We start from the raw sequence: 23651 nt of genomic DNA, 5'->3' as shown, positions 1-23651 counted from the left end.
TATCAAACAGCTTGAGTTTCACATATTATGCTCATTGCCAGTTATATTAAAAAAAAAAAAAAAAAAAAAAAAACAGTTTTGTGAATTTTACATGGAAGTTGGACAATAGGGATGGACCTGACGAGGAGAACGCACTGAGAAGCCTGTGGTTTTGATCAGCTGATAGATTTGTAAGGTTCCGATTTGCTGTGATGACTTCCTGGTTTGACGCATGATCATGACCAGCAAATCAGAGCCTTACAAATCTATTAGCTGATCAAACTGATCACATGCTTCTCCGCAAGTTCTAAGCAGGGCCATCCCCTATTGGACAATCACTTAGGCACCAGTCTCCCATAATCTACCCAGAAACAACTGACATGTTACCACAGTGACCATCTTGCCCCAAAGTTTAACACCTTCATGCATCTCACTGGGACAAATTTCATACAAGAAGTACTGAGTGACATCGCACCACCCCCTCATGTGCTAGATCTATGCACAAACAACTATATGCCTAGCTGGAATAGCCTTTCTAATGTACATTTATGCCATGGAGCTCTAAAGAGTGATGTGCGAGCTTGTGCATGTGGGCAACATCATTGGTAACAAACTGTTTTCTAGGTACACTATTGGGAGACTGCTGTCTAGCAATTTTTCCGATATAGATGGAATATCACTTTAAGGGCTGGTGTACACTGAATAACGTGTTGCATCAGCGTCTCTGTTGCCGTCCATGTTGTGCAATTCAATGTCATGGCAACCCATTCACTGCCTGCATTTTTGGCATACAGCAGCTGCTTTGCCATTCCATTTAAAAAGACACAAAATATGCGCCACAACAAGGACACTGACGCAGCCCATTCTGTGCAAACTTAGCCTAAGTGTTCTTATAGATTGTTCTTTAAATTCTGCACCAATATTTGTGAAATAAGTGAATAGAAAACATCAAGTCACTAGTGAGTTGAGGTACACTGAAATAGAAGGCTGTCACAAAAATATAGCTCGATGACTAGCTAAATGCAGGTGGTTTACTGATGCAAGCGTGCAATGAGGCTTCACTGTGATCATTTCAAACATATAAGCAGGTCCTGAGAGAACAAATAGGATGTTCACTGCAAAGGTTAGCAGATTTACCGTCATCACAATGAAACTACATGACACATTTTCACCTGCGCTGTTTGTAAACTTGTCCTGACACATATCTGCCAGACCAATATTACCACGGTGGGGCCACAGTGTCCAAATCCTCTCCCCCCTTCTCTCCTCTAAGAGGTCAAATAATCAATATCCGAGCACTGGTCACATGGTCGTTGCCAAATGGGCCTGTACACGTGATGTTCAGGCAAATCTAGCTGGGGTACTTTATCTAAATACGCTTCCTCCCCCGAGCAGACATTGAGATCGATGCCCGGGAGCTGATTGTGCAACCCATTACCAGAAGGAACAATGCAACCAAGAATTTCCTAAAATGATGACTTGAGAACTTGGGATGAGCTGAGTTTGCCATTTCTGCAGACAGTACAGGTGCACTTTTAAGTGACACACTAAGCAATTAGCAATGCTCAAGTCTAGCATGCAGCTAGCACCAAGCATAGGCATACCAGTTCCATTTACAGTACATTAGGTGGTTTAGCCATACTGGTTCAGGTTTTCAGAACCTAAAGTAATACCACAAGGTTTCTGCAGCGCTCTCCTACTGTTTCTTAAAGCCCATTGCCAGCAAGAAGTATAACTGTACACTTTGAAACTTCCCAATATTACCTTTTTATGTCAAACAAGGCATCTGCAGTTTTACATTTTCTGAAAGGGAACCTTGACTGATAATAAATACAAGAGTTTCACTTACCTGGGGCTTAGACCAGTCGGCACAGTAAGACAGAACTCTTACTGCGCCTGCACAGGACAGGTTCACCGACGTGAACGCGTACGAGGATGTGCGTGGCTAGAGCCACACAGGAGCAGTGGACTGCAGAAATGAAACTAAGCTGTGGCAGGGGAACAGAGGATCGGTTCGGCATGCCACGGGCACAGGACGGGGGGGGGGGGGGCTGGTGGAGGGTACTGGTCAAAGCCCCAGGTAAGTGAAACTCTTGTATTTATTTTCAGTTAGAGTTCAGTTTACATTTGCTTGCATGACCTGCAACTACAAGAGCCAAGTACACACATCCTATCTTGAATAGCCAATTTTACCATGTCCGTGTAGTATGAGGAGCTTACCTACACAACTTGTTCAAAGTGTTGGCCCTCATGCTACATGGAAGTGGGTGTGTGTATGCACTTTTAGTGAGAAGTATTTGGAGGCTGACATATTTCCATTTATACAATGCAGATGATTGCCCTGCTGATCATCTGCCTCTAATACATTTAGCTATAGACCCTGAACATGCCTGCAGATCAGGTGCTCTGACAAGTTTAACTAAATGTGCTTGTTTCATGTGTGTAATCCAGACACTACTGAAGACAGAAAGATCAGCAGGGCTGCCAGGCAACCGGTTTTGTATAAAAATAAATAAATATGTCAGTTTCCATACGCCTCTCACTTCAGGTGTCCTTTTAGTAAAGTTGTAGTGAGAGGAATATGCTGGCTGCCATTTGTAGTAAAAGGATATGGAGGATGCCATTTGTATTGCCTCTTTAAAAAAAAAAAAAAAAAAGGCCAGTTGTAGGGCTGCCTTGCTTTTACTTTATTAATTGCAGGCCTGCACAGGTGATCTGGGTTTGTGATTTAGGATCAGCAGGAATTGAAGATAAGCATGACAGTAATGAATTTGGCATTTATTAAGAAAAAAAAATTGGCAAGAAAGATGGCAACCCCAAATTCCATTCACTACAATTTTCCTTTGAGGTGAAACAATAGTGAAACCATCTATACAAATCCACTCGACATCCAATCAGATGATGTTTCTTACCCATCAAGCCTTTACTTCTGTCTTTTCCAGAGCAGTTCAAATCCGCCGAATGACTTCCAGACCTCGCCTCCCCTTTACAACTTATACTGTCTAGTCTCTGAACGCAGGAGAGAAGGCAGCATGAGTCATCAAAGGGGAGGCGGGTGAGGAGAAATGACAAGAGAGTCTGTATAAGTAGGCTTGAGAGAGCTGCATGATTTATCCATGCAGCTGAATAAGATTGAAGAAACATTTTTCAAGGTAAGAAACAGCATCTGTGCTCTATTGGATTTCTGCTTCAGGCCATAGCAGCAGATTTGTATGGATAGATGGATCCACTAAAGGTCACCGAGGAAGAGACTGCTTAGCATGCTTTGTCATAGTGTTCTGACAGCCAAGAGGGCAGGGCCAAGGACCGTAAGCTCTGAAAATATTTCGGCCTACAGCAATGGAAGTATATGGCTAGAGAAAGGCAGTTCAAAGAGGATATTCAGAGAGTTAGGAAAACATAAAAATGACTGGCGTTGGGCTTTAGGAAAGGAGCTGACGCAGCAGCTGGGTGAGAAAGAATTACTGAGTTATTTCATCTTGTATAGGCTATGAAGTGTCAGCAAATTAAACCCTTATTGAGCGTATGCCTGAATATTAATGTTCACCTATACACACACACAAATAATTCAAATCTGGGTTGTCCTTTCGCAGAAACCATCAGTCTTATAAGACAGCTACTATTAAAGGTTTATAAAGCAGATCTGAAGCTCGTTAAAGCCTTGCACTGTCTACAAGAAGGAATGGTTGAAGATATTCATCATCAACTGTTTCTTGGGGATACCAGGATAAAAAAAATAGCACAAGCAGATGAGGTGGCATAGCCTGCAGATTAGAGGGTAAAAAGTCATACAGTAAAAGGGACATCAACATGTTACATCGGCTGGCATGTGAGCTTGTAGCTGGAGTACGAGTTATTAACCACAAGTTTCAGGCGGCTTTACATCATCTGCCAATAAGCATTGATCAGGCGTATGGATAAACCTCCACATGTGGGTTAAGCTGAATATTGCCATTGATAATATTAGTTGCTAAATTAGAGCCCACAATAAATGGAATTAGTAGAGTTATAAAAGCCAAGACATATATATATATCTATATATTTTAGGGGATGGTCATCGATGGTCTTACATACCACTCAGGACATGACGGAAGGGTATGAATGGAGGAGAGCTAGAAGCTTTGATGGAGATGACATGAGCTTTCCGTGTAAAGAAAACAAAGCAAAAGTTGCCCGTATGTGTATGAGCAAAAACTAAACCAGAATATCATCCCTTGTCTAAGAGGTAAACCAAGCCTTATCCTACTCTCCTCTGTGCTAGAGTCATGGCCGGGCTTTGGTAAGGTAAGAGACAGAGCAGCATTCAGAAGAGAACATTTGCAACAAACCCCCCTCCCCCCTATAAGTAATTCCCTTGAGATTTAGAACAAGCAGGCAAGTGTCAGCAGGGCTGGCTGAAGATACAGATTAACTGCCAAGGAGACCATCTTAGGCACACTCTCAGCAGTAAGTTTCCTTGATGCAAACAAAAGTCAACTTCCATGCGGCAAGCATAGCTGGGAAAGAACAAGACCCTCGGCCCACAAAGTAAAAAAAATAATAATAAAATAAAACTTTAAAAGTGCATACATTCCCAACAATGGCTGTAAGCAGGGACAGCTCTCCTGCATTCATCTCCAGTCAGGACACGTGGTACAGCTGCCCCTGCACCCTTGGTCACTGAGCTTTAGGTGATGGCTTTGCTGAAGAAGGGAATTTTTTTAAGTATTTATCAGCAGTCTTTTTTGCACAAGGAGAAGACTGGGTTTGTTTATCATCCGGGGAAGACTTGGCTTTGTGCTGAGGTAAGACAGAATGTTTTCTCGGGCTTGGGGTGACCTCAGTGGTCGGTGAGGCTGGAGAGTTGTCAGCTTTCTCCTGCCCTGGACCCTTGTTCACTGTAGGTTTCTTGGATAGCAGGCTGGTCTTCCCCAAATCCGCTGATCGTCTGGTTTCTTTCTGCCTTAGGGCAGACTTAAAGAAGCTCAACCCCTTCTCCTCTGACTTGCTGTCCCGTTTCAGACCAGTGCGGGCTACAGTCTGAGGGGTTCTGAGGCTGGCCATGGAGGAACTGCGCACTGTCCGATTATCTGTGGGAGTATCGGCGCTCTTGGGTTGTGAAACTCGAGTGGTGCTACAACTAGATTTTGCTGCACAGGTTTTCTCTGAGCCCAAGCTTACCTTTGAACCCTCCCTGCTTAGAGCCTTTTCAGGCGGTCGATGTTTACTGGATGTGCTTGACACAGAAGAATTTTTAGAAGATGAAGTGGGTTTTTTCGGTGCTGGAGATGAGGCATTACCAGTGGTAGAAGTTGATGTTCTTTGTCTCTGTTGTGACACTGGTGTGGAGATTTCCTGTGGCTTTCCAGAGTCTTTCCGCTGCTGTGTGGATGAACGCCGTGTGGGAGGTTTCGCTTCGCTCTTTTTTGTTTTCACTGTCTGTTTCCCACTACTGTTTTCTGCCCCTTTGGTCGGGGTGGAAGAGTCCTTCTCTGCTGTACGCACTGGTTTACCCTGCTCTGTAGCTGCTTTACTGGCAACAGGCTTTTTGACCGGTGCTTCCTCACTCTGAGGCGAGTTCTCCCGTACCGGGGAGGAACTGACTGAATCGCTTTGATCTACAAAGGCGATGTGATTATTGTTATCTATGGGATCCAGTAGTGGGTTCCTGCCCACTAACTCTGCCGCGCTCTTTCCAGATGGCTCGGCGGGTACAGCTTTTTTGACCACTGGTTCTGGTTGAGCACCACCTTCTGCTAATGCCAAGGGAGCTCGAGACGACGCTCGATACTCACGTCTCACATTTTCAAGGTGATCATGAAAGCTGCCTGACAGATTGCGAAGGCTTCCAAAGCAAGATGTTGAGACATGGTCATCAGCTTCGCCAATCTTGCCAAGTGAAGAACCATGAATAGGGGAGTCTGATGGGTGGCGACATGAAGTAGCTGCCCGCAAATGCAATTTTGCTGCCAGCGACCATGATGGCCTAAATCCATTTTCACTGGAAACCAGGGGGCTGGTAACGGATGATCGCCCAGAGCTTTGACGTTGGACGCTCCGCACAAACGGGCGAGAAGAGAATCCACCTACGGTAGAACAAAAACAAGGTTATAAAGGCATGAGCCTAATATCTCTACGTATATGAGTAAACAGCAATGCATGCTCTTATAGCATAGGTGTTAAAGCCCAACTAAAAAGAAAAACAATTGTTAGCAGGGCTAGAGCTGGAAGTATGGCAGGAAATAGGACTATATTCTGTAGTGTAGTGGGTATGCGGGCCCTCCCTGCCATCTAGCTGTCACCACTGTCAGTTTGTGAAGTATGGTCTTGGTCTGGTGTTAGTCGTGAAGCAGCGGTCAGACCAAAAAACGTTGAATCAGGTAATATCCTTAAAGTGAACCTCCAGACTAAAAATCTACTCAGCAGCACTGAAAAGGCTTGGTGTTTCTTTAACAGTTTCACAGCATCATAACTGTTTTTCTTACCCATTTTTAGTTGCACAGAAGAAAACTGCCAGGGCATTTTTTCCTCTGATGCTGTGCAAAGCATGATGGGATTTCTGATGTTGTTCTCGTTCGGCTGTTTTGGTGCAAGTTTTTTTATTTTTTTTATTTTGAATTTGAGATGTGAAGCCTAGCGCGCAGCTGGGAAGGGTGATCAGGAGGCACAGGACAGTTGGAACTGTGCCTCATGCTGCCGGTCACCTCCTTTCAACCAAAAAGATGGCTGCCCCCAAGAAAAAGATGGCTGCCCCCATAAAATCACAAGCCTTTGCCTGTTTTAAAACAGAGTGGGTAGGAGATTATATTACCTATCTATTTTAATTAACATAACTAATGTAACTTAATGACAGTATGTTTGCTTAGGCTGAAGTCCCCCTTTAAAGAGGAACTGTCGTGAAAATCTTAAAACGCATTCAAATAAGAAGTACATTTCTTCCAGAGTAAAATGAGCCATACATTACTTCTCTCCTATGTTGCTGTCACTTACAGTAGGTAGTAGAAATCTGACACTACCGACAGGTTTTGGGTTAGTCCATCTCTTCATGGAGGATTCTCAGCATGGCCTACATTCTTTATAAAGACATTCCCTGAAAAGATTTATACAATGATGCTGGACAGCCTCCCAGCTCACCGTACACTTTTTTTGCAGTTGGATGGAGCAACTGTCATCCACTAAGTGCTTTTAAAAATAAAGAAAACACTAAGAACCCCCTATGAGAAGATGGGCTAGTCCAAAATCTGTCGGTAATGTCAGATTTCTACTAATGACTGTAAGTGACAGCAACATAGGAGAAAAGTAATTTATGGCTCATTTAACTCTGGAAGAAACGGATTTCTTATTTGTATACGTTAACATGTATTTTAACTTTATGATTTTCGCGACAGAGGTCCTTTAATGGCTAACTGTACAGCTACGATGGGTACGGTTCTGATCCAGTTCTGTTATCCAAGATGGCGCCGTAAGAGGGTTGCCTGGCACACAGGGCTCCGGCCTTTCTACTCTTTTATCCCCTTTCCCCCCAACAGCACCATCTCCTTTTCACGGGATGGATCCCCCCGCCTCTGGGGATCCAGGGATGCAGTGCTGGGCTTCCTGGACAGCCAGGGCGCACTGTGAATCAGCGCTGCAGGAGCTAAATCCTGGCTATGGGATGGCCGCCCACGTGGTCTTAGAATCAGCTGCAGAGCCGCATCAGCTGAGCAAGATCAACGCAGAGGTACACGCAGAGGGACCAGCGAAAAGCCCCCAGCAGCACCTCCTCAGCTCCAGCACCAAGGACGGAGTCGACCATCAGCTACACCAGGCACCCAGCGCAAGCACGAGACGCCAGAGCAAACCCCGCTCATTGCAACCATGCGGTCGCACCACATGCCTGCCAGGACGCAAGCTGGGGATGTCGGAGACTCGCTTGGGGAACATCACTGAACCAGCTGAGCGGCCGCCACCCACGTGGTGGCCCAGGAACCTCACTGCCTCAATCTGGCCACCCACGTGCCCGGATCTGCGCATCGGTACCCCGTTGCCACTGCTGCCATGTAGGTAAGACTCCACCTGAGCACACGCAGGCCACCTCTGCATGTGTAATGCTTTTGTCATGAGGCTCTCAGATGCCTCCAGCCCTCACTGCTGCCAATAAATCACTGCTGCCAAAAACATCACTGCTGCCCTGGCGAGTTCGAGATCCCTCAGGGAGCCAGACCCCCATCTCTGCCCCTTGGAAGCCAGGCCCTCCACCGCTGAACATACTGGGACCCTCCTGGCCCCTTGGTTGCTAGGCCCTGCTCCACCTGCATCTCACGCTGGCACACTGTCCTACTACTAAGTCGTCGCTGGACCGGCAGTCGTGGATCCACCACAGCTGCAAGCCAGCCAAAAAGAACACAAACTGACCACAACCGCAATCCCAAGGGGTCAAACTCTTACTTTTGCTGTCTCTTTCACTTTTTCTATCGTCTTTTCTCCCTTTCTTCTACTCTCTCTCTTTCTCTCTTCCCTGGGTTGGTCAGGAAGGCATCTGATTCAAAGTATCGCTGCAAAGCGTTTTGAGTGCCATAGACGGCAGCGGATTACCCCTGGTCCTTTCCCCTGGGTCTTTTCTCTTGGGCCCATCTTTCAATGGATCCTCCTACGCCTGATACTATTGCTTTCCTTGCTCGTATATGCATTGTACCACTTTTGCATCACTACTCTTTGCTTCGCTTGCTTGTATATGCATTGTACCACTGTTGCATCGCTACTCTTGCTTGTGTATGCATTGTACCACTGTTTGCATCACTGTACGTTATCTGTATGCTGTATGTTTTAGTGTGCATCTGTGTACTATTGCTACTGTACCACCACCGACCCTGTTGTGCAGAGACCAATTCCGGGTACAACTCATGTTGTACTTGGCGAAATAAATCTGATTCTGATTCTGTATACAGGTGAAATGTGAAAAATTAGAATATTGTGCAAATGTTTATTTCAGTAATTCCACTTAAAAAGTTAAACTAACATATGAAATAAACATTATATGCAAAGCAAAATATTTCAAGCCTTTATTTGTTATAATTTTGATGATTATGGCTTATAGCTTATGAGAATCCTAAAATCAAAACCTAAGATCATTAGAATATTGTGAAAATGTTCAATACTCTAGGCTCAAAGTGTCAGATTCTAACCAGCTAATGAATCCAAAACACCTTCAAAGGGTTCCTATTCCATATGTCCGTTTTACCTTCAAAGTCAAATAACTAAAATAAATGACCTTTTGCACGCTATTCAAATTTTTGAGTTTCACCTGTAACGGCTGAAGAAGAAACCTAACGTTTTGAAATCTTGCAATAAACCATGTACTGTTGGTCATTAAAGGTATCACCTGAATCAACGTTTGTTGGCATGATGTCTGAATTTCCACTGACAGTTTGGAAAGCTTTGTCTCCAACCACACATCGGGGTAGTCGCAGTTCTCCCAGACCACTAGATGGCAGACTTCACCTAGTCTTAGTTGAGGAGAGCTCTGACAAGCCAATGTGTGTCACAGTATTCTGAACTGACATGGGGTCAGCTAGGTGCCATGAAGGGCCAGAGGTCAAATACCTACTAACTATGAAGACAGGTCTAGCAGCTAAGATTGGAAGCCTTGAGCTGTAGTCAACACCTTAGCCCTGCTATTTTTTAATTTTTGCTTTTATCTGACTGTTAAAGGTCACAGATGTGTAAAAAATGATTTGTGGGACACAGCTGTACATGTGGGCTCCACTAAAATCCAAAAATACAGGTTACAAATGAGAATGGCATTCCCGACAGACTTTTTTTTTTAGGCACTGGGAAAAGAAACAAACTAAAAATAAAAAAGTAAGAAGTTGAGTTCATCCCATCAGTGTTCTCTCAAATATTTACATATCACTATCGGAGGACTGAAGCTTCAGTCTACATAACCATTGACCCTCACCATCGTCTTCACTCCTCTCTCCTGTCAGCTCTACAGATTCTGCTAGTGATGCCAGTGAGGTCCGTCTAGAAGATGCAGCAGAAGCAATACTAGGCTGTCTGCTGCCCGGGAGCCTGGAAACCCAATGATCACACAGCGATGAGCTTGTGGAACCTGCAAAGAGCACATTTATTTAAACTCTAAAAAAGCCACCATCACCTAGTTAATAAGTCTGACCATCTATGTAAATTTTTTCAATGCATTTTTTTTAAATGGTTGACCTTTTCTCTTTAAACAGATACATTTTGTTGCCTCTCAGAAATGATTTTATACATACAGCCTCAGTGAGGGGACAGTGAAGAGGCACTGGCCGCTATTTAACAGTACAGTGCCACCTCCTGGTGTTACAGAATATCACCACAAAACATTTTACATGCTAAATCCAAATACCTTGTATATTTCCCAGAGACGCCTTCTAGTATGCTGACACATTGTTGTGATCTATGTGCCTGCATGAACTTTTTATTTTCTGTCATATTGCCCCAGGAGATAACGTTGGCATTCAAATTCCACAATGCATAGTTCAGAACCCGTACGCTCACATTAAGCACTGTTTCAGCACCGAACAGTAGGACGGGTTCATTCCATTTAACCCGACTCCACGGAGCTTACAAGAAGGAAGTATCAGAGTTAAATAAAAACGCACCCATCTGCTGTTCTGTGGCTAAATGGTGCTGGATGCGAGTGTTCGGGTTCAGAACCCCACTTTGCTGAATTCAAACACCAACACTACCAGGAGATCTAAGACTCCGGGTGTTCTAACACTGCAACAGTATTATTTATGGAATTTTGAGCATCATCTCTACTCGGGGATCACCGGCAATCAGCAAAGCGCTTGAAATTGTGCTGAAAAGCTCCTCAGTGTGACTCAGCCTTTAATGTGAATACATATCCTGGCAGGCAGGGCATATAGACGGAGGGGTGGGGGGCTAGGAGCCCCCCCCAGCATACACCATTTACAAAGCTCCCTTAGGAGGAGGATCATATGACATTTTTGTAAAGTTGAAGAATCCCAAGTGCTCAGATAACTTTAAAGAAATGTGATTGGTCATCAGCAAGTACTTCAACAAAAACATTTCCCCTGACCCAGGTTAGAAATTATGCCCAGCCAATAAAGATATATTTCATCTGGTCAATTAGCTAGCTGTTGACCATATAGCTGGACTGGCTTTGTTTTTTTATCCAGTCTTTGTTAACTACTGTTATTCCTGGGTTGCAGCGTAAAACATTTTCATATACTGAGATTATATTTAAAAAATATCAGGTATTGCACAGTTTCAACAACAACAAAAAAATGTTCCTGTGTTTTGTCCTCTTCTACGCATAGCAGAAACTCCATCTGCTGGTGAAAACCGATAAAACAGCTGACAAACAATTCTAGTACATACACAGTAATCCTTACTATTTATCTTTAGCATAAAAAATGTTTTTGCAGTGCTTTAACCAGTACATTGAACAATCCCATGTAACAATGTCCCTCCAAGAGCCTCACAAAACATTGTCTCTACACTATTCTGGAATTATACCTCATATTGCTACAAATTAGGGATAATAATAATTGCAGTATTTGTATAGCGCCTTTCTCCTGTCGGACTCCAAGCGCTTGCGAGGCAGCCACTAGAGCGCACTCAGTAGGCAGTAGCAGTGTTAAGGAGACTTGCCCAAGAAACTCCTTACTGAATAGGTGTTGGCTTACTGAACAGGCAGAGCTGAGATTTGAACCCAGGTCTCCAGTGTCAGGGGCAGAGCCCTTAACCATTACACTATTCAGCCACTACTGGATCTACTGGATGGTCAATGAGAGATGCAAATACGTCCGAGTTGATGCAAAATCATGTGACAATTTATGCTGCTTGAGAATGAACCAATCGAATTATGCTGTATTCCCCCGTTCAATTCTACATCAACACAGATTTACAAAATGTGTCCATGCAGGAAATCGCATGCAAAAATCACTATGACAAGTGTGAATGACCCCTTACTATGCCTACTAGACGTGACATGCCAAGTATTATAAAATAGGCTATATTAGCATGTATACTGCATTACTCATAAGGGACCAATTGTAGCCCTTTCTAATCCACTTTCGCAATTGGTCTGACAGTAGATTGCTCCCCTTAGCTCATGATGTCAGACACAGTCTGACAAGGAGCAACATGGCTGCCGCTGGTGGCATTAAATAATCAGATATAATCCAACACGGCATCAACCCCTTTAGATCTAATCACAGCTGATCAGGCGCCTTGCCATGTAATACAAATATTGCATGGGTGCATTTGGGCTCCCTGATGACTGCTCTGCCATTGGATCTAGTCTGGCAGAGTGCCAAGCCCCTCTGATCAACTGGTCAATGCGCTAACCCCCCCTCCCCCCCCCCCCCACCAAGTGGATTTAAAGTGCTGGAGTGGGGGACGTGCGTGATCTGCATATTGGTTTGGAAAGGGTGAATACACTTAAAATTTAAATGATTAAAGTATCAGTGTATTTAATCAGTAGAAAAGAAAATTCCGCTGCACCAATGATTGGGTGAAAAAATGTTCTCCGTTTATTGTTGCATCAGTGGGTACAAAGAGTTAAAAAAGCTCACGCTTATTTAAATTTTATAGTGAACCTTAAAGTAGTTAGCGCCATACCTGCCACAGAACTATTTGCTGACCAGGATGGCACAGCTGCCCGGCGCTGGTAGAATAGGATGTAAGCTGTTGGCTTGCACACTTCGTCTTCTGCAAGTAACTGCACTTCACTGTCATCAAAGCAGTACCACATGCCATCCACTGAGTTCTTACAATAGGCTGAGACACAAAAGAAATGGTTCACTTGTTAGATGTTTTTCTTTAGCACTTCAGTCTACTCAAGCTTGTCGTTATGTTTAGTTTCCAATTATGAAGAAGTTTACATAAACCTGACCCAAACCCAAGTAAAAAAGAGCATTTGAAGGTAAGTTCTGAATTTCCACGGAATCGGAAATGGGCATTTCCTGACCATCCTTAAAAACGTACTCACACAAAAAACAGTCACACAATCCAAATCAGCAGCTAAGAAATGACCTACTTCCATCCCCCAAGTCCTCCTCCTGCCATGGACGAAACGGACATGGCTACGTACGTCAACGGGCAAACTGACAAAACAAAGTGACTTCACCATATGGTGCCGGGCTTCAGTTCGTTCATTTTGTGTCACTCCTCCAGTAACGTGCATCACATCCCCTTTGTGATAAAATCTCTCGCCTCTGAAAAAATCCTGAAGCTGCTTTGGACCCCCCAGTTTAAACAGTATTAGCTGACCCCTCTTCCAGTAACTTTATCTTTCAGTCTGATTATCCTCAATCTGGCTACTACCAAGACCACTCTACAGCTTGTTAAATGTGCTAATGATCTATTAACAGATATAATGGAAAGGCCAATGCTTATTATTCCTCCATCTATTCTCTACATTTGCATCTGTAGACCAGTCTTCTAGTGTCACTTTTCGGTAGAACTGGTCTAGCTTCTTGATGGATTGCCTCCTACCTCCATGGAAAATATTACACCACCTCTTGCTTAAATAAGAGCCCCTAGAGAGTATTTACCTTGAGAGGGGGAAGCCTTTGGATCCTAAAGAGGCTTCCCTGTCCTCTTCAGTAGAGGGGGTCCAGCGCTGGAACCCCTGAGGATCTCGCTGGCGGCTTGCTGGCTCGGGCTTCGGCAGAAATAACTGAGCTCGATCGGTTTCGTTATACTGCACAGCGTAAGCCGCATGCACCTGCGCAGTAGAGCGGACCCGAGTGGAGAGCTACCACTGCGTGTGTGCACAGAGGCAACTGTAAATATTATTGCCGCTCTGGGTTCTAGGGAGCCAGCGTGGGATCAAGATGGCTGAGCAGGAGCCCCAGGGGCACTTTTTTTTTATTACAGGTCTACTTTAAAGCAGACCTATCACCTGGATGCCAATCTTGCCTATGCAAAAATAGAAATTAGGAGTATCTAAAGCATGGTTACACATGTACGAGGCATGTTGCCCAGTGGAGATTGGCCCCTTCCCACCCGCAGGCAACATTACAGGGCCGAGGATGCACAGATGCGTCGCTACACTGGTTTGTGACATGGCCTATACGTGTGTGTGTGTGTGGGGGGGGGGGGGGGGATGAGCTGCGCATGAGTGATTTGACATGGCAACCGGGGTAAGTGAGAACAATGCTTTCTGGTTGAAGCGATCTGACATCACTGGCTGAGAGGACTCCACTTAACAAAATGTAATTTATAGGTTTACGTAATGTCAGTGGCATAGCTACAGGCCCATGGAAACCAGTGCAAATCTGAAACTAGCCCCATCAGGGGTATTTGATATACCTGTATAGTGACCCCCCTGCATGGTTCCATGGTGATTACAAACAGCATATAGGTCATATATAAAGTCCTCAGGATCCCGTCCTAGGCCATAGGGTCTTCTCCAGGGTGACCAATGTGATGGGAGGCTCCAGGAGCTCTGACTACGCTTCACAACGTGAGGGGTCATATCCAACCCCATTAATGGGAAGCGGACCATGTTCTGCAGCTTCAGCCTTCGATCTCCATCCTAAAGAGAAAATAGTTGCACAGGTGATCATTCTACTCATACACAGGATTCTGATGCTTAAAGGGAACCTGAGATGGGCCAGTTGCGGAAGAACCAGGCAACGATGAGGACAACAAGGGAGTGATCAGGCCAGAGGGGGCTGGAGGAAGCACCAGGTATGTATATTGTTTCATTCAATCCCCATCTCAGGTACACTTTAAGGCCCAATTTCTGACACAGTTCAGGTGCATTTAACAGAGTAGCACTATAAATTAGTTACACACACACTCAAGAAAAAGTTAAATTAAAAAAAATGTAGTTTCTTCAAAATAGTAATAACTGCTGCATCAGTTCCAAGATCCTCAAGTCCACCTCAGCAACTTAAGGCTGCCATACACTGGTCGATTGCCACCAGATCGACCAACAGATAGATCCCTCTCTGATCGAATCTGATTACAGCGGGCTCTATTGGCCGCCCATTACTGCACACAAATTTTGAATCGATTTTAGCTTGAAATCGATTCACAAGCTGTGGAGCTGCTGCCTGCTCGACGCCCTGTGTGCTCCTCCGGCCAGCAGTGATACATTACCTGTCCTCCAGCGCGAGTTCCCATCCGTGCTGACACTTTCTACGGCTGGCCTGTCTCCTTATTACTTCCTGTCTCCTCCTGTGACAAACCAAGTACAAACAGTAGAGGGCGCTCCACCGTTTAAACTTCGGCTTGTCACAGGAGAAAGGAAGTAATGAGGAGACAAGTCAGCCCGAGTAAGTGTCAGTACGGACGGGGACTCGCGCCAGCGGACAGGTAATTTATCACTACCGCTCTGCTGCGTCGGTCGACCGCATCCAACAACGCGCTCGTGACCAGCCTGCAATCGAGCAAAATCTTTCGCCGGGACAGATCGACGGAATAGATTGGTCAACATTTGCGTTATCCATTTCACAGCAGATTCGATCACAGTGATCGAATCTGCTGTATATGGGCAGGAAATCGACGCAGTGTATGGGTAGCTTTACAGTCACCTGCTCACGCCCACATCATTTTTTGCTCTGTCAGCAGAAGCCATGCCTCCCTGCTCACTAATAGCCTATCAAGAATCTCCATCTTTAATAGGGACATGTGGCTACATTCTGACTGGAAGGAAAGGAAGCAGACAACTGGTGTTTGCTGAGGAAGAATGCAACAGGATGTTTTCATTTTTAGTTTGTTTAAGCTACATTATTTTTATGGGAAAAATATGCATAACTAATTTAAAACTGTTCTAAGTACTACATACATATAAAAGGTGTCTGAGCCTGTACATTAAGTGACTTATTAATTCCTGCTTTCCTCTCCAAGAGGTCATCCAAAAAACATATTTTTTAAAGCCGAGTAGACAAGCTAGAGGACACTTGGCTGACGGAGCTGTTCAGAACTGTCTTGGTTGAGAATCTACTGTGTGTACAGGTGCCTCCCAAGGTGACATGGCAATCCGGGACACCAGAGCTTTAGTGACAGCAACACCTGAGTGTAGCCTAAACTCATTGTTCCCCTCCTCACCCCGCCCACTGAAATCTGCTTCTTCCTTTGCTATGCTGTTGTCCCTCCTCCCTTCACTACAGAAAAAGATGTATCCCTCGGCTGTAGCCGTAGGCCGTCTCCGTACACCACTCATGCACCACAGTGCCGCCCGATGAATCAAGCTTAGTCTTAAGGCAAAGCTCCCACTACATGCTTGCATTTTACGTGTGAGAATTCTCAATTGAATTTGCATGCGAAAATGTGTAAATTTTGTGTAAAACCATCCTATTAATTTTCACTAGCATGCACATTTTCATTCTGGAAAAACGCTAACAAAATGCATCAATGAGATTAAGGCCTAACGGGTAACAGCCATTGAGCTTGTGAAACTAGCCCAAGGCAGGTCCCAACTTGCTGTTGTGGAGTAAAGGTATGATTCTTCTCTAGAGAACAGGGCAGTAATTATATACTCATGTCTGGGGACAATGCTCTACTACTGCTATAGAATTCTACATTAAAGGGGAACTCTAATGAAAATAATCAATAAAATTGCTTATTTTTAAAGTATTCATTTATTGATAATTTAGTCAGTGTTAGCCCATTGTAAAATCTTTCCTCTCCCCGATTTACTGAACTCAAGGCCAGTTACCTGAAATTTATCACTAGTGGTGACATCTTTAGTTCTGCCAGGTGATCTGTATAGAATATTCATTTACTAATAGTTTTATGCCCAGTGGGAGCCGCTGCTTGCTTAGCAGTTGGGAAAAACAGTTATTTCCCACAATGCAACAAGGTTCACAGACAGCAAACTATCATGACATCACACTGTGGGAGGGGTTTCACCACAGTATCAGCCATACAGACCCCCCATCTATTTGTGAAAAGGTAAAGATTTCTCATGAGAAACGGGGTATCAGCTACTGATTGGAATGAAGTTCACTCCTTGATTAAAGTTCCTCTTTAAAAACACCAAATCCTGATATACAGTGGCTTGCAAAAGTATTCGGGCCCCCTTGATGTTTTCCGCATTTTGTCACATTACTGCCACAAACATGAATCAATTTTATTGGAATTTTTATGTGAAAGACCAATACAAAGTGGTGTACACATGAGAAGTAGAACAAAAATCATACATGATTCCAAACATTTTTTACAAATCAATAACTGCAAAGTGGGGTGTGCGTAATTATTCAGCCCCCCGAGTCAATACTTTGTAGAACCACCTTTTGCTGCAATTACAGCTGCCAGTCTTTTAGGGTATGTCTCTACCAGCTTTGCACATCTAGAGACTGAAATCCTTGCCCATTCTTCTTTGCAAAACAGCTCCAGCTCAGTCAGATTAGATAAACAGCGTTTGTGAATAGCAGTTTTCAGATCTTGCCACAGATTCTCGATTGGATTTAGATCTGGACTTTGACTGGGCCATTCTAACACATGGATATGTTTAGTTTTAAACCATTCCAATGTTGCCCTGGCTTTATGTTTAGGGTCGTTGTCCTGCTGGAAGGTGAACCTCCGCCCCAGTCCCAAGTTTTTTGCAGACTCCAAAAGGTATTCTTCCAAGATTGCCCTGTATTTGGCTCCATCCATCTTCCCATCAACTCTGGCCAGCTTCCCTGTCCCTGCTGAAGAGAAGTATCCCCAGAGCATGATGCTGCCACCACCATATTTGAAAGTGGGGATGGTGTATTCAGAGTGATGTGCAGTGTTAGTTTTCCGCCACACATAGCGTTTTGCATTTTGGCCAAAAAGTTCCATTTTGGTCTCATCTGACCAGAGCACCTTCTTTCACGTGTTTGCTTTGTCCCCCACATGGCTTGTGGCAAACTGCAAATGGCACTTCTTATGCTTTTCTGTTAACAATGGCTTTCTTCTTGCCATCTTCCATAAAGGCCAACTTTGTGCAGTGCACGACTAAGAGTTGTCCTATGGACAGATTCCCCCACCTGAGCTGTACGATCTCTGCAGCTCATCCAGAGTCACCATGGGCATCTTGACTGCATTTCTGATCAGCGCTCTTCTTGTTCGGCCTGTGAGTTTAGGTAGACTGCCCTGTCTTGGTAGGTTTACAGTTGTGCCATACTCCTTACATTTCTGAATGATCGCTTGAACAGTGCTCCGTGGGATGTTCAAGGCTTTGGAAATCTTTTTGTAGCCTAAGCCTGCTTTAAATTTCTCAATAACTTTATCCCCGACCTGTCTGGTGTGTTCTTTGGACTTCATGGTGTTGTTGCTCCCAATATTCTCTTAGACAACCTCTGAGTCCGTCACAGAGCAGCTGTATTTGTACTGACATTAGATTACACACAGGTGCACTCTATTTAGTCACTAGCACTCATCAGGCAATGTCTTTGGGCAACTGACTGCACTCAGACCAAAGGGGGCTGAATAATTACGCACACCCCACTTTGCAGTTATTGATTTGTAAATCATGAATGATTTTCGTTCCACTTCTCACGTGTACACCACTTTGTATTGGTCTTTCACGTGGAATTCCAATAAGATTGATTCATGTTTGTGGCAGTAATATGACAAAATGTGGAAAACTTCAAGGGGGCCGAATACTTTTGCAAACCACTGTATTTGTACTAATTTATGTTCCTAATTAAAACCTATTTTTCAGTGCTGAAAAGAATAAACAAAACACATATGCAAAAAGACAAAACATGCTAGTAGCCTCATTTAGAGATCACGAGAAGTGCTGATTAAATAATATTTGATGTAGCATGAATAAATGGCATACTTCCAAGCGGAAGGAAGATATAATAGAGCCACAGACTGCAGGCGTCTCTGGCAGAAGACTGGTTAGTGCAGTATAGTCCACCATGGCAATGTTAGTCACATACAGCGGGGGGGGCAATCTTACCTGTCGGAATCTCTTTAAATGCAGGATAAGTACGTCAGGCAGGGTCCACAGGCTGAGTTTAATGCTGCCCTGTTGAAGCTGTTTACAGTGAGGACAGCGCCAGGCATTGCCAGGAGCCAGCTGCAAATAGGCGGCATAAGCAGTGAGGCAGACGGATTTGACAAGCATAACATAAACATAGCATAGGCAGCAAATGCGCTGACTGAAAGAATGAACGTAATAACAGCCTCTACATCTGTCTATAACACTTCATAAAACTCGCCGCAAACTTTCAGCGAGTGAATATTTAAATCCTTTTCATGCCTCCAGAATGAAAGGACCAGATGTGAAGTCTATTTTTATGTTCCCACAATTTATGCAAGCGACATCTCGTGAGCTATGATTTAAAGCTTCTAGCGGAACAGGGACAAAGTGCAACTTTATACTGGCGCTATAACGTAATCTATTTACATATGCAGAAAGCTGTGTACCTAAAGTTTTTCTAAAAGTAAATCTAAAATAAACTTCTATCCACTTAACCAATTCAGGACTGCGATATTGAAAAGCTACATTGTGTTTGTGAATGTTAGTTTCCTACATGTCCCGTCAGAAGCTAACGACCACACAAAATGCATCTTTCCAGGTCCTGAAGTGGTTAGTGTCAGCTCTTGGTACAGCAGTAAGGACATACGCTCACACCCACTCCACCATACACCAGCTTCTACACTGAAATCTGGTTTGTAGGGATTTAGTTAGGTATGGTCACATCACATAAAGCCTGGACCAGGCTGAAGCAGACCCTAGCTAGCTACCAGACTCTAGGTGCCAAACTCTTGAGGGCGCGCCTGTGCACCCACCTCATCCAGCCATTGCAGTACATCTGAGAGCAGAGCGTGCCTGTAGCCTTTACTCACCTGCGCCTCCAGGCTCCTCTTCAGCCTTGTCTCAGCATCTCCTCTCTAGGACTCCCTCTACTGGAAACTATAATTACGTGTGTCGTTGGTGGGAGCCATGGAAAGGATATTCTGCAATAGGCTGAAGAGGGATCCCGGCGGCACCAATAGGTGAGTAACATCTAGCTACCTTTACTGGGGGCAAATCTGACGATCTATACTGGCGGAAGGGGGCTGGCTAATACTGGCGGAAGGGGGCTGGCTAATATTGGCGGAAGGGGGCTGGCTAATACTGAGGGCACATCTGGCAATCTATACTGGGGAAGAGGGCTGCCTAATACTGGGGGCACATCTGGCTACCTATACTGGGGAAGAGGGCTGCCTAATACTGGGGGCAAGTCTGGTGATCTATACTGGGGAAGGGAGCTGCCAAATACTGGGGGCACATCTGGCTACCTATACTGGGGGCACATCTGGTGATCTATACTGGGGAAGGGAGCTGCCAAATACTGGGAGCACATCTGGCTACCTATACTGGGGAAGAGGGCTGCCTAATACCGGGGGCACATCAGGCTACCTATACTGGCATAAGGGGGCTGCCTAATACTCAGGAAACATCTAGTTATCTATATTGGGGAGGAACCTACCTAATACAGGGAGCACATCTGGCTAGCTATACTGGGGAAAGGGGGCACATCTGGTTATCTATACAGGGTGGAACCTACCATATACTCGAGTATAAGCCGAGTTTTTGGGCCCAAAAAGTGGCCCAAGAGTTGGGGTCTTGACTTATACATTTGTAACTAAACTGCAAGCCCATCAGAGCAGCCCCACCCGCCATAGGAAGAGAGGAGTTGAATGATGGGCTTTTGTAAATGCAGATTTATGGGCTGTGTGCAGCCATCCCGTCCAAGCAGAGCAGCATGTATAGTTGCTATGGCGAGCAGCTCGCGGCATGAAGTGAGGTAAGGAGAGGCTTGGCCGCATTGCTCTCACCAGCTGGCTGCTGCCCGGGCCACGGTCGGCATGTACTGTGATTCTCCCGCAATGTCTCTGCTCTTCCTCCGCCCTCTCACGCCGCTCTTCCCAGCTATATCAGTGGCTCAGGACACACCGCAAAGAAATCCTCTGTAACTGTTGGTTATACCGTAGTCTTATCGCTATGACACCCTCTAGTGGTACCCATGCAACACTGCAGGGCCCATATGCAATTCACTTTTTCTCCTTAGTTTTCTCCAAGTTGATATTTTCACAACTTGTCATAAAATGCTTTTTAAGCTACCAGCATGCAAGAAAATACTCAAAATAGTTTTGATAATACTTTTTTCACCAACTTTTTGATACTTTTTTCAATTGTAAAATGCTGCAAATTTAAAGAGAATATGAAAATTATCTCCTAGGAGATAACTCAGGTGAAAAAAATCAATTGCGTATGGGCCCAGGAGTCATAGAAATGAGACAGAGGATTCCTTGCTGTGTCCTGAGCTATAAGCCCTGAGTGGGTCCCGAGTACATTCAAAGTGCATTTCTATAGGTTTTCCTTCAGTCCTGTGCAAGAATTCAGGTCCGCTTTAAAACTCAACAGTAGCTGTTGCATTTTCTACCCCCGGCTTATACATGATCAATTTTCCAAGTTTACAAGGTAAAAGTTTGGGGGGTTGGGCTTATACTCAGGTCGACTTATACGCTACTCGAGTATGTACTTAATAATGGGTGCAGGTCTGGCTACCTCTACTGGGGTGCGCACAATTGGGGAAGTATTGGGGGTGGGGTGTACACTTTGGACTCTCTAGTTCTGGTTCTGCAGAACCTTCTCCTGGCACTGCATAAAGTAACACTACCTAATAACAATAAGCAGTATGGAGGGCAACTACCTCCATATTCCTTGGCACTTTCCTCCCCTGATTGCCATGGTTGCAAAAAAAAGTAGTGCAATTTGTATTACAGGTTTTTTTTTTTTATTATAGTCAGATAACATTTAACAGTACATAAACAGCATGTAATAGCAGACAATTCAGCACAGTAATGTTTATAGCATTTTATTTCTCCTCTAGGCAGGGGACGCACTTGTCTCCATTTTCTGCACTCGTTTTTTCTGCATGCATTTTCCGCACACTATGTGTGTTTGTATATAGAAAAACGCACACATTTTATTCACAGCAGCTAATGTAATGGTCAGAGAAAACTGGCAAAATGTGCAGAATTATCCTGCAGGATGTTACAGTTTTTATTCTGAGTGCGAAAACGAATTAAGTGTGAAGTGGCCCATTGATTAACATTCTCAGTTTAAAGCAGTTTTGCAGTGCAGAAAACCCCCAGGAAAACAGGCAAGTGTGCCCCCTGCCTTACATGAATTTTGTCAGCACTTGTTCCTTGCAGGACTACAATGCCAAACTTATATTCAGCCTGGAACACAATCTGCAAGGAGTTAGCATGTTATTCCTATCTGCACAGGTTGTTACAAGGTGCTACAGTAAACAGTTAGGCTCACCCCTAATTGATCATGAACTGTGTTGGAGGCATCAGATTGTGAATCAATCCATAATTTATTTTCCCTTTAATAAGTAAATGTTTCTGAAATAATGTAAGCTTAAAATGTCCATGTTATGTGAATAGAGTTGGTGTCAGAAGTAGCAAAATCATGATCTCTGATTAAATAAGGTCATGGCTAAAATATCAAAACTGCTCTGGGTCCATAAGGTAAAAACAACCTCTAGCGGTGATGTGGTTGAAGTGGAACGACAGTCAAAATTACCCCTCTGCTCCAACAGATTAGGCGTACCCTTAAAGCTTCTAGGGACAAAAAAAACTATTTGATGAAGCATTACTAAAAGGGTTAAAGTCCATTTGACTTTTCTTGGAAGGCTTAATGGCATTTGCAAGTACTGCTGTACTTTGAATAGGATAATTACACATGCAGTAAAGAATAGGGAAACACATTATATTGTATGTTATGGCAGACTGAAATTCTGCTCTTAACCCGTTTGGGACCAAGGACGTTAGTTACGTCCTGTGCTGCTGAATGGACGTAACTGTCCAGCTGCGCGCAGCCGAATGGGAAAATTCAGCTGTCATATGACAGCTGACCTCTCCCCTCACTGATCAGGATTCATGGCGATTGGCTCCTGATCATGTGATCTGCCACCAATCGTAGTATTCACTATGCGGCAGCAGAAGGAGGATCCACTCACCTCTCCTGACGTTCCTCCAGCGAGCGTCGCAATCCCTCCGCTCTGCCCAGCATCCGGCCTCGCACTTCCTCTAGTGTTGGGTCCCAGCTTGATGAGGTCATCAAGCCGGGACCAGAAACTTAGTGGCAGTGGGAGGCTGAATGGTGGGGAGAGTTGCTCCTCGCTGGATCTATGGGAGGTAATTGCTGGCTTCCTATACTTGGGACACCTAAGCCCTGCTATTTATACTAGGGATACCTATGTCTGGCTATGTATAATAGGGAAACACTTAATTTGACACCGTGGTCCCAGAGTGGTTAAAAAAGGAGTCTGGAAAGAGTGACTGGATAGACAACTAAATATAAAAGGACAGCTCCAAGATGTGCCTATAGCAACCTGCTTACCATTTATTCTGCTTTTAACATGTTGCTATGAATAGGCTTTTTTGCTCCTGCCTAAGCAATGCTAGTAAGGATGAGCAGGGGTAGGTTTTTTTTTGTTTTTTTTTAAGAGAGAAGCCAGCCATCCTATTGCCTTTAAAAATAAAACACACCAGTGGAGCCATTTTCTAAGCAATCTAGTTTTCTACTTGTATTTGGGTGGTGGCGGGCTGCAGAGCGAGATTGGGGGATGTTGGACGATTAGCACCTTATAACTTTTGAATAGGGATGATCAAGATTCTAATAATTTTGACTTGATGCAAATTTATGCAGTTTTAAAATGGACCAATCAAATCCCGCAGCAGCTTCACCTTAATTTGTGGGGGGATGGAAG

The 23651-nt window shown here is 44.4% G+C and overlaps 1 protein-coding gene across 1 annotated transcript in view; it reads right to left on the bottom strand.

Annotated features, from left to right (window-relative positions):
- Window positions 1-2383: 2383 nt before the first annotated feature.
- The window catches only part of USP31 (ubiquitin specific peptidase 31), a 141846-nt gene continuing 120578 nt past the window's right edge, over window positions 2384-23651 (bottom strand). Inside the window, exons 12-16 of the mRNA XM_068244449.1 lie at window positions 18836-18955; window positions 14263-14488; window positions 12568-12726; window positions 9896-10048; window positions 2384-6044 (exon numbers count right to left, since the gene is read on the bottom strand). Coding sequence (XP_068100550.1) covers window positions 4636-6044; window positions 9896-10048; window positions 12568-12726; window positions 14263-14488; window positions 18836-18955 — 2067 coding nt within the window. The 3' untranslated portion in view covers window positions 2384-4635. The remainder of the gene's footprint in view (window positions 6045-9895; window positions 10049-12567; window positions 12727-14262; window positions 14489-18835; window positions 18956-23651) is intronic.

Source organism: Hyperolius riggenbachi, chromosome 7 (genome assembly GCF_040937935.1).
Source record: "Hyperolius riggenbachi isolate aHypRig1 chromosome 7, aHypRig1.pri, whole genome shotgun sequence".
In the NCBI taxonomy this organism is placed as follows: domain Eukaryota; kingdom Metazoa; phylum Chordata; class Amphibia; order Anura; family Hyperoliidae; genus Hyperolius; species Hyperolius riggenbachi.
Note: the sequence above shows the minus strand (reverse complement) of the source record. Positions and strands in the feature narration are given on the sequence as shown.